The sequence below is a fragment of the Elaeis guineensis genome, chromosome 3 (assembly GCF_000442705.2).
Source record: "Elaeis guineensis isolate ETL-2024a chromosome 3, EG11, whole genome shotgun sequence".
NCBI lineage: Eukaryota > Viridiplantae > Streptophyta > Magnoliopsida > Arecales > Arecaceae > Elaeis > Elaeis guineensis.
In genome coordinates, this window is record NC_025995.2 from 7,757,545 (window position 1) to 7,768,947 (window position 11,403).

At 37.9% G+C, this 11,403-nt stretch overlaps 1 protein-coding gene across 4 annotated transcripts; it reads right to left on the reverse strand.

The window, feature by feature from the left end:
• Positions 1–1,655: 1,655 nt before the first annotated feature.
• LOC105042321 (type IV inositol polyphosphate 5-phosphatase 7) lies at positions 1,656–7,472 on the reverse strand. Of its 4 annotated transcripts, none has more exons than XM_010919474.4 (14): positions 6,747–7,472; positions 6,546–6,633; positions 6,078–6,146; positions 5,833–5,920; positions 5,635–5,739; positions 5,032–5,535; positions 4,688–4,823; positions 4,202–4,395; positions 4,002–4,110; positions 3,597–3,745; positions 3,210–3,495; positions 2,766–2,847; positions 2,456–2,511; positions 1,656–2,362 (listed from the first exon to the last, which is right to left on the reverse strand). In XM_010919474.4, exons 1-11 carry the CDS (start codon positions 6,774–6,776, stop codon positions 3,273–3,275), a joined length of 1,695 nt encoding a protein of 564 aa, XP_010917776.1. In that variant the 5' UTR covers positions 6,777–7,472; the 3' UTR covers positions 1,656–2,362; positions 2,456–2,511; positions 2,766–2,847; positions 3,210–3,272. The 4 variants fall into 4 exon arrangements, with proteins under 4 accessions (XP_010917776.1, XP_073109322.1, XP_073109323.1 ...); XM_073253221.1 differs by having other exon boundaries at positions 1,656–2,022; positions 2,211–2,362; positions 5,833–6,146; XM_073253222.1 differs by having other exon boundaries at positions 2,775–2,847; positions 5,833–6,146.
• Between the last annotated feature and the right edge of the window lie 3,931 nt (positions 7,473–11,403).

An 11,403-nucleotide genomic window follows, 5' to 3' on the forward strand; every position in this document is an offset into this window, starting at 1 on the left:
TAAGTTGAGCCAAGCAACTAGATACTCTGCTTCATGCAGCTAAATCAACCCCTATACTTCCCAAATATATCTCTTTTTGTTTACAAGGATATGTGCATTGCTTGTGCATAATGCTAGTTCTTTTATGATGGAAACTTTCCATTAGACTTCTCCAGCTTTGACCCATGATGTAAAATTTTTTCAAATATCATAAAAGAGATTGATCATATGTATTTTATTTTATTTCAACATTTTAGTCTCTTTTCATGTGCATTGGATGTGCATGATATTAGTAATTAATAAGCTGATAACCCTCCACTGCTTCATTCTTCTACTGACTTGAGGGAAATTGGCACAGGTGCAGTCAACACTGGGAGGGGTGCTGATAAGAGTTGGACTGCATCTTAAAAGAAACATGACCGCAAAGTTATTTGTGTACCCTCTTTTATAGTAAAAAAGTTATTTCTCTTCCTAATCATGTATCAAGGGTTTAATTTGAGTGCAAAAAATGACTTTCATACTTAAAAGCAACACTTCGCATAAAATTCTGAATTAAAACACAAGATTATCTAATTTAATATTTCAAACAATATGAGTTGTTCATTGGCAAGTGGTTCCACTTTTAAATAGAATTAAGAATGAATGAGATAAATGTTTTAAATCCAAGCCAAGTTAATTAGTCAACTTTCTACATCCAAACAGAAAGAAAATAGACTAGAGCTATCCCCACGCAGGTGTGGAGGGAAGAGATGCCATATAAAACTAAGCATGATTTTATTAATAAATTTATCCATGTTAGTTATTTTATTTTTAAGTTTACAAGTTTAAATATGCATCCTATATGCCATTTGAGATTTTATCTGTCATATTTTGTGGCTAGAATGGTCTTAGTTCCTCTCTTTGCATCCGCGTGCGCCTCTATTTATTCCTCTACTTCTCATCTACATGGTTCTATCGATCTCCTATCCACATCACCAGTTGACTGGACTTTTCTAAAATTAAAAACAAACAAAAGTATTGATACTCTTTATTTAATTCACATATTTTATCCTCTTTATTTTTCAATTTTTGAATTCTTTTATTATTATTATTATTATTTTAGCATGCATTGCATGCGTCTTTTGCTAGTACTAAAATTTGAGCTTAGTAATACAAGAGAATATCTTTTATATTTATCGGACGTTCTCTTTAAAGAATCTTCAACAGAATTGGAGTTTATTTGCTCAAAAATCCAGAACTGGAATGTGTAAATCATGAGTAGCATATTTAGAGTTGATTACACCTCATGAATACTTAGATTAGATCTGCTCTGGATGTTAAAATTGATGGATTTATGTTTGACTGAAGCTCATCAACTTTATGTGTGAACATCATCTTAGATGCTAGAACTTGAGGAAATTTTAATTTCTTCAGTCATAAAAGGTCAGGGGATTTTGTTAAAAACAAATAAACAAAAGATGGAGATACAACCTGATAAAAAAATATGGAAATGAGATAGTTTTGGTTATTCAATAGAGTATAGGTGCGTTCATATTTTAACACACACACATTTCTGCGTTAGTATCATTCAATGAAATCATTATGTGACCAAATGCTGACACTGACACCCAGTTTAAGACCCTCCACCATTCATAAAAAGAAAAGATGAAATTTTATTGATACAATTTCTTTCCAGCCCTTGTGTCGTTTCCTCTAAGTTCCAAATTCATGTCCAAAGATATGTCCACCATTTATCTGAAAAAAAGAAAAGAGTATGCCCACCACATCTGTCCTTCTCTAGCTTTTCATAATTTTTGCAACAAAAAAGAGCAGGAGACAGGTATCTGTACAGAAAATCAATGGAATAGCCTTTTTCAGCTAAAACCATAACCCATGCCCTCTGAATGGCACATAATAACCTACACATCTTTATCTTCATGGCTATAAGCATCCATTCAGATCTTCACTTCCTTTTCCAACTTATAAAGTAGAAAAAGAACTATACACTTGATTATTGATTTCTATCCTCCTTTTCCCACCTCAACTGCAAGATTCCCCTACAACCTAACCAAAAGAATCATATCAATAATCTAGAATGGTATAATTGACGATGCCCACTTGTCATGTTAACATTGGGCTATGCCTCTCAGGAGTTCTTTTATCATGTGGGCTCACCATCTCTTTTTGTTAACTCGCAAAAGAATAAATGATGACTAAAGCTAGTTCTTGATCGATTTGCTGATGTGCATCACCTTTTTTGTTCGTTAGAGCTTGAGGCTTTTGAGAGGGTCAAACCAGCCTACTGATCGAGAGATGTAATTAGCGAGCTAATGCAGAATGCAGCTCTTTCACTGAACATGTTTGGTGACTAATACTGTATAACAAAACTGTGATGCACTTCTGCCTGTTGGAAACAATGAGACATTCAAAAGGGTGAGAACTCTAAAATAATAGCAAAATTTAACTGAACAAGGAAAGGGAAGGAAACAGAAGCTGCCTTTAGATTGTTGATTGAAGGATGGCCTCTTCTTCCTATGGTCTCTGCAAGCAAGACTATAGATGAAGTCAGCTACATGTTTAAACAGAATTAAGCATGAGTGAGATAAATATTTTAGTATATAAATTTCAATGGATCCTTGATATTCAATGGATGTCGAGACAAAAGTTTGACAAAAGAGCCAAAGGACCAAGAGCTGTTTGCAGTCGAAGATGTGCATGCATAAAAAAAATCATCCACATCATAATGTTGGCAAAAGTGAATATCAAGAATGATTTGATCACAAGGATGATTGCCCAAGAACAGTTACCTGTCTTACCGAGCAATTTGTATATTCTGACTCCTTGGAGAGGTTGCTGCTCTTCAGCTAAATCCAGCAGATACAGAAAATCCTAGTTTATTTGTAGAAAATGTCAGATACCACTTACAGTGAAATATATGCTTGAATCAATTCTATTAAGTATCTTCCTATATCTTCCCTGGTTCAACAACTTCCCTTTCATGTTTTATATGTAATAAAAAGAGTTCAAGGGTGTTAGCTCCTTGTCACTTACCAGATGAGATAAAATATATAGGTATATACATGCATACATATGCTGGTGTCTCTACATAAATACCTTTCTTTAACTCAACCTTTTGCTAACAAATGGCTTCCTTTAACTCAAAAAAAAAAAAAGAAAATAAAACAAAGAGAACATAGTGTTTGCTTCAATTTTGTTCAAAAGTATGGAAAACATTTGTGGAGCCAAAATACCTTTCTTTGATCAAAAGGAGTACAGCACTTCATCTTGATATAAACTTTGTTCCATTGCACCTTTCAGAAGAAACTGAGTTCTGTATAGCCATGTGAGTATGGCAGAAGTTCCTCAATGTCTACTCCAGAGCTAGAACAACTCAGATTCTGAATTCGGCTCGGGTTGATGGACTCGACCTCTGCCATAAAAATACTATAGACTGGCCTATGGTCTGAAAACTTGGACTCTCCACGGACATAAGACAGTTGGTTGAGGCCTCTACCATACCATAGAATACGATCACACCTACAGTACAAGCAAGCTCCATTAGCTTCTTCAGTCAAAGTGTAAAAAGTTGGAGAATTTTCCCCAGTTTTCTCAGAAAAAAGCTAAGCCTTAGTTTTGACCATGCAGGTGTTCGGCGTTTTTCTTTTGGATTTGTGTCATCTCCAGCATACCGATCTGAGTTGTTTGAATATTTATATGTGGGAGGGAAGTATATTCTTCCTTCCTTCCATCCCTCAAAGACTCGGCCACATCTTTGCTCTATCCGAAGCTGTTTATTCAAAAATAAAAGGTTTGGACCACAGATGAATAATTTATAGATTAGAAGAATCATGCCTTTCTCTAAAACACATGAAATCTTCCTTCACCAAAACTTCATATAAAGAAGATAAAGTAAAGCATGAGAAGAAACAAAGCATTATCTATACCTACAAGAAATATTCTACCCTTTGGAAAGAGTTTCATTGCTTTGAAAATCGTGGTAAGATGGATGGCCTTTTAAAAAAACTGAGAGATTACCCCACTACCTGATCTTTTTCCAGCAATGCTTTCCAGTTGCGCATTTCAACAAGAGCCTTTGCAGAGCGATATGAAAGAGCAATTCGGTAATTCAAATCTCCAAGCCATATAATTCGGCTACAAATAAGCAGGAAATATGGGAGCAACTATTAGAAAATAAGTGAATATTGATCTCATTTAGTTGGCTACAGAGCAGAAATTAGCTTACTCATGTGCAAGGATAGTTTCAGGTGACCTCTCATCGCCTAGCCCATGGACTCGTGGGAACCTCGTCTTTCTCAGGATCTCCATGACATCAGAATTCCTCCGTAGCTCATCCCCCTCCTTCTGCCCTGAGGTCAAATGGCAGCAGATGAAGCAGAAGCTTGTTTGGTGCAAAGACATGCTAATCGAAATTGAACCCTGGAAGGAAAAGTTAAAGATTGTCTTCTCTAAATAAATTTTTCACAAAACAAGTGTTATTAAAACACAAAATTTTGCTCTAAATAGAAACTGAAAATCATAGCAAAAGCTTTACCAAGTATAGAAGAAAATCATTATCTCCAAACTAAGTACACCTAATATAATTCAAGATATAACTCCACTGGGAAATATATGAGCTTATCGAATACCTGAGGTAGCAAAGGTAAGCCTACTAATTACCAAACACATACAAGGATGCATAGGATATAGATAAAAATAAATAGCACTTTACCTTGTTTCCAAGATAACCCATCAATCCTCTTCCAACGCAAGAGACTTTCAAGTTCCTTATGTCATCCCTTATTTCGCTCCGCACCCAGATCGTGAGAAATATCCCTACCATCTGCTTGCTTGCAACTAGACAATATCTAGTATTGCAACAAAGATTGAATTTAAGATGAAGACAAGGAACTTGTATGTAACTCACTGATGAACTTGGAGAAAGAATGATCATAACATAGAAGTTACATCCAAAATCAATTACAAAGGGTTGCAGGAGTAGAAACAAAGTAAGCAGGATAATACGACATACAGATATTCAATTGAATCAGAGAATGCAATCTTCTGAGGGATTACCTAGACTGTCCTCCTGGTCTGTCTCTCTCCTCCACTGATGAGGTTGCACCATAACCATAAGATTTTGGTGAGAAGAAGACAGTACTGGGTGATTCCCCCCCAACGTTCTCATCATCATCAGACCCATTCCATCTGAAATTAGGATCAAAATCACTTGGCCTGCTACCAAACATAACCCGATCACAGACACTGTAGCGGCGCTCCAGCCTTGGTTGTGGGGCCATGATATCTCCATCAACTCTCATACTACGACTCAGGGATTGGAATGAGCGGCGGTGGAAGAAAGATGAATTCCTTTGCCTTGATGATGAGCCTTCAAAATCATCATCGAGCTCCACAACCGGGTTCGGAATAGGAGAGGGGGTCTGGTAGCTGCCATTGCTGCTACTGCTACCAGGAAGATTGTTCAGTGTCCTTCGGATGAGAGCCACCCATTTCTTTGCAGGGCCATTGTCTTCTGTACCGAGAACATTCCCCGCATTCAGAGGTACAATTTCCTGAAATCTGAGAAACCCAACGGGCTCGAGTTAGCTGGTTGAAGGTCCATAACTTGTTCCTGGAATACTCAAAGATTCAATAATATATGTAAAGAGAGGAATATACCCCAAAACATATATATCTGCAGGAGGTGAGGCATGGAGCCAATCCTCAAGATTCAAACAATTTGGTGGGGACTTCCCACCTACATTCCAAGTTGCGACCAATATCCTGCTCACCAAAGAGAGCACTCCAGTGAGAATTAGCATCCTATACTTGGGAAACACAGAAAGTAAGTTCTCAGAGGTTTTTGATTTGAATTGCCTGTAGTCCAGAGTCTCTGTGACTTCAGCTGCATCGAGGTCAATCTTTCCTCGCCGAGCTTGATCAGGATTCCTCTTACACAATCTCTCTGAGGGCTCAATTGGAAAAATATAGTGAGAAAAGTAGGACACCCGAGTAGGCAGACAATTCAAAGGAATTTTGAAAAGAATGAAACAAAAAGAAAAGCTAACAGCTGATTTGATGTGGTCCAAAGCTGTTAGTCTGGGAGCATGGCACTGTGTAACCTGTTTTGCTTTTCTTGACTGTGTATGTCTCCCTCTCCGAGAAGCTGCTCCTCCATTCATCTTCACCTCCTGAAAAGAACACACAGTTCGAAAAAAAACAAAAAAAGAGGAAGATGAAGAAGAATTAAGCATTAAAGTGTTTTCTTTTAGCCTTTCATTTTTTAAGAAGAGGAAAAGAAAAACCAGTTGTCACTGAACAACCAAATGTGATAATTAACAGAAAACTAAGACGCAAACCCGAGTATTGAGAAAAAAATATAAGAAAAGATTGGACTAATAAAAATCAAATCCAGAAGTCAGTCAGAAGCCAACAGAAGATCCAATGAACTTTGTACTGTTTCAGAAATGGAGCTAATATCCTTGACTAAGACACTAGGAAGAATGAGCCAAACCACTACTAAAAAGTAAAGAAATGATCCCAAATGCCAGAAAAGAACTGTGAGATGAACAGGAACAAGAGGGAGCTACCTCGGCTGACGATATCATCTGCATGAAAGTCCTGAGATTTGCTCTTGATGTTGAACCATTTCCTAACCAGAGACTTGGACCATGAGAGCTTCTCCCACATAAAAAAGAGAAAGAACAGGATTAAATTAAAAATCTAAGAGACACAATGCAGCGACTCCTCTAAAAGATTATTCAACAGACAACTAGAAGCACTCAAAACACCTTGCTTTTCTTTGAATTCTCATCTCTCATTGTTTCAGAACACCCTCATACAGCAAAGCAATGGTTTCCCCTTCCCCTCCTATAGCTCTCCACGAATTTAGGGCCTCAGTTGGAATGAATGAAGGGAGGAAAGCAGTAAAAATTGGATCTTTTTCTAAGTTTTACCAAAAAGAAGATGAGTACAAAAAAGAGAAACAAGCCCAATCCTCTTTCCAACACTATTCCCCGGATTCTTCACAGAGGCAAATAGGAAAGCAGAGATTTGATGGAAAACAAAGAGAGGGGTCCTTTCATTCCCTTACTGAACTATTAAATTTCTAAATTTTTGTTGTCTGAGAAGACCAAAGGAACCAAACAGGATCCCTGCCACAGTCTCTTTAGTAAAAGGAAAAATCAAATTTTTTCCCTCTTTCCCAAATGGGCTTTGGAAGTGGAGGCTCGGATATTGAAGTAAAGAAGCTAAGGTATTAGGATTGGAGCAGTGGGAGCTGGAAAACCAATGCGTGCAAGTGAAAAAAAAAAAAAAATAGAATTTTGAGAAGAAGAGAACAATGGAGGCAACCAAGAGGAGTAAAAGAGAGAGGGAGGGAGTACTCTCCTTCAAATCCTTGATTTGAGGAGCTCATTAAAGTATCTATTTGAAGAGAATAAAGTGTTGGAATAGAGCTCTCTCTCTCTCCCCCGGCAAGAGCCGCTGGACCTTTTACTCCAAGTCCAAGGCCAAGGCCAAAACCAAACAGGGCAATGGAAACAAAAATAGCAAATAAATCTACATTAGAAAATGGGTGAGTGTGCAAAAAAAATATATACAAAAAAAAGAGCTGCCCCCGTCTGCTGCCCGGTCCCAGCCAGCCTTTAGAATGTTCCCCCACACCCACTGCCCGCGGTCAGTTAGCTGTACCCTTCTCCCTATGGTCTTCCCATTGGACAGGGAAGGAGGAAAGCAGTTAAAGGCAAAAGATATAAAGGAAGAGAGAGAGAGGAGGAGGGAGAGCTTTCCTTTCTTTCAAGAATTTTCAGTGTTTGGGTATGTGCGTTTGCATGGGTATGGGTGTGGGGGAGGGAGAGATTTGCCCTCTGTTTTTTTCTTTTAATTTGTTCTTTTCTTTTGATGAAATTTGTATTTTTTTTCATTATTTTCAAGGTGAGGTCTATTGGGTATGTGAACTGGTTTATAGGGTAAGGGAATGTGTGAGGAACTTATCCTTTTTCTTTTGGCATGGGGAATGATGGGCTTTTTTAGGGTTTGGGAAGCTTAAGACTTGTGGAGATGCTAGGGCATGGCTTTTGAGTGATGTGCAACCTTAGTGGGTGTTGATGGGATAATAGATGGGTCTCTAGAGTTCTGAGCAATTGTGGTCTTTGAGGATTGCTCTCTTACCATGCCTGAAGCCCCTCATATGGTTTTGGTAATTTATGTTTTTGAGGACAAATGACAACTCTTCCTATAGACTTTGAATGTTGAAAGGCCATTATACATTTTATAGGGTTTTGGAACTTGTTATGCATCTTGGATCCAGGCTTTGTTTGTGGTCAATAGAAGAAGGGAAATCTGTGGCTTTCTGTTGAAACTATTTTATGACCTCTAAAAGCTTTCTAAATACTTGAGTGATTCAAACACCCACATATGTGTTCGTTTAGTCAAGGCTCTTTTTTTTTCCAATATGAGTTGATTTAACCCAATGCCATACTGAATTTGCGAGGTTTTGGCTAGTCTTAATTTTATAAAGCTTTTTTTTTTTTTAATGTAGACTATAAATCAGTCCTCGATTTCCTTTTTTCCTTTGAGATAACAATCCTTTGCTTACATAGTCACTAATCCTCCAGTTCTACTGTCATTGATTTTTTTTCCAGATTTGCAACAATCAGCAACAAAGTTGATGCTTTCCTTTTCAAAAAAAAAAAAAAAAAAAAAAGGAGCACTCCATGGTGTACTAGGTCATGGAGACAAATAAACTGATCAAGTTCACAGAGACTCAAATGAATCTAAAATGCAAGATACAAGGAAAACTATTATCAGTAAGCAGGAGATGATCAATTCCTTGAGATGAGCATTGTCATCATGGTGATATTAGTGACACATCTGATGTATGTGTATATAGATATGTATGTAGATATGCATGTGTGTGTATATAAATGTACAAATATATATAGTCCTAAACTAACAAAACAAATTTCGAGGCACAAGTTTTTATTCTCTTGATTGTGTCCACCTCTTTTTAACTATTGCAGGCCTCCCTTCCTATGATTGCACAAGGCTGAGAAAGAACAAATTTATGATGGGAATTTAAGAGTTTACAATAATAGGATGGATAGATTGATTAAATTATGGTCAATAGTGTAGCTTCTTATTCAGTCAATCATGTCCTTGTCTTCAAAAGATTATAATATTCTCCTGCCCAATCAATTGGCAAGCTTGGCAAAGTACGTCCTCGGCCTGGCCTGCCCAACTACCAAGCTTTCAAAGACTTGACCACCATGGGGTATTGTGTTCTTTACTTCACGCAGAACCATGGTTGCCAATCAAACAATTGCAATAAACTATATATATTATTGGTGCACTAAATATAACTAGCTAGTAGAGGAACCCTCCAAGTTCAGCCATAGATTCTAAACCTCACAAGAACAAAGTGCCCCAACACCACCACCTTACCACAAAAATTGAATTGAAGCTCATCCATTTATTTAGGTTTTATTTCTTTTATTTATGTTGGCTAGAGGCTCAATAACTTTAGGAATGATCTTCAGTTCCTAAATAGCGGCCAATCTTGAGTGCAGTTTAGGTTTACCAGAAATTAGAATTTAAGTTTCTACTTCGATCTAGTTTTGTTTTTTTTTATCTATGCACGCACTGCGTCAGCACGAACAAAAAAGATGGAGTCAATTGAAAAAAAAAAAAAAAATTACATTCTTATTTGAGACGGTAGATCGGCTGTAGAGTTTCATAAGAAAGCTCTTTATGATTGGTTGCATGCATCACTGATACACTCTAAGACATAAAGTGTACATCATGGATTGTATTTAAAGCGCGAAATCCACCATGTCAAAGTGAAGGACAAATTGGAAATTCTAACAGGCCTGAACTCTGTCATTGTGGTAGATGGACAAAATAAGGACAACCACCATTCCATCTGATGCGCCATGAGTGGGCATTGTCCATATTGATTTGTCCATCAGCCAATCTAATCAACCCCCAAAATCATATACTGGCCAAAACAGATCACTGTATGGTGAGCTTTTTTGCATGTCATTGTTATGGAAAAAAAATGTCCTTGTTAGACGCTTATCCAGTCTGTGGGTCTTAGGAATCCCTTGGATTGGGAGAAATGGGGGAAGTGGGGTGATAGAAGGGACAAAGGTGTCATCACATTGGGAGAGGCTATGAAGAGATGTCTAGGTCCTACCCTCAAATGCACTAATGGAATGGCTGAGGAAGAGATCTTCTTCCACCAATTTTCTTTATTTTTGAGGTCTCCACAAGTCCTTGATGGATCCAAGTGGGACATCATAGATTTGGGTTCAACAAGCACATCATTATTTCATTACAAGCTTATGATTTGAACCTTGTCTATATATGCCTCGAATCCAAGGTAGGTCAATGCATTTCGGCCTTTTGATTCATTTCCATGGTGCATCACAACCATCTAATCTGCCTTCAACCCACTCTCCCCCACCCACCAAGGCCGCAAGATTGCACTCTGGTTTAAATCTATATCTTTATTCTTTATAGGATAAATTAATCAAGACGGGGAGCATGGATTCTTTACGGTGCAGTAGATACATCGCAAAATACTGTGCAGCCCTCGATGGCCATCATTACAGACGGCCATCAAACACGGCAATCCATGAGTACTATATTATATGTTGATGGTTGTCTATCTTCTGATTGTTGCCGTCAAAGATTACAGAGTGCACATCCCAGGGACCTGATTGGATCTAGTTTTAATTTCTCCGAGTGACATATATTCCAACTAGTCCAGTTAGTAATGTTACTTGGCTATTGTACCCAAAGACCTGCCCCACATTACATCTAGGAGGCTCGGTAGGGGATAATCCCCCTCTCTTTTTTAATAAAAGTAAAATTGACCTAAGTTACAGTATGATTAGACCCGGCAAGTCGCAAACACAAGCTATCACGCATGCCATACCGAGTAAAAACAAAACTAATGTTTCGGAATCTTATCTACTGAAACGTTGGTCTCTTGTTACCATCATCAGGTTGAAGGATTTATCTTTCTCTCGCATCCCAAGTTATCCCTACTAGGAAAGGCAAGATACGATAGTAAAGGTACACCTGAAGATGCCCGGTTATAAGAGTTCAGTCTATTCGCTTGGGAACATTGTAGGATTTTGTGTCTAGGATGGGTCAAAAGGCACTCCTCCAACTTTGATGGTCAATGCAAGCTAGTTTCCTAAGCTGCTTGTTTGTAACTACCTACAATGTAGAATCCAAGAAATATTCCACCAAATACTTCTCGAATTAGATTGCAAAGTAGAACCATCGGCTGCATGTAGCTTCACACATAATAGCCCTTGACATAGATAGCATTTCAAACGTAAAGCACAGATCCTTTATGATGCATGGGTAGCATCGTAGAAGGTTTGGTAGTCGCAAAAAGCCACAACAGGAGATGGATCGGCATCAAACAAGATAGTC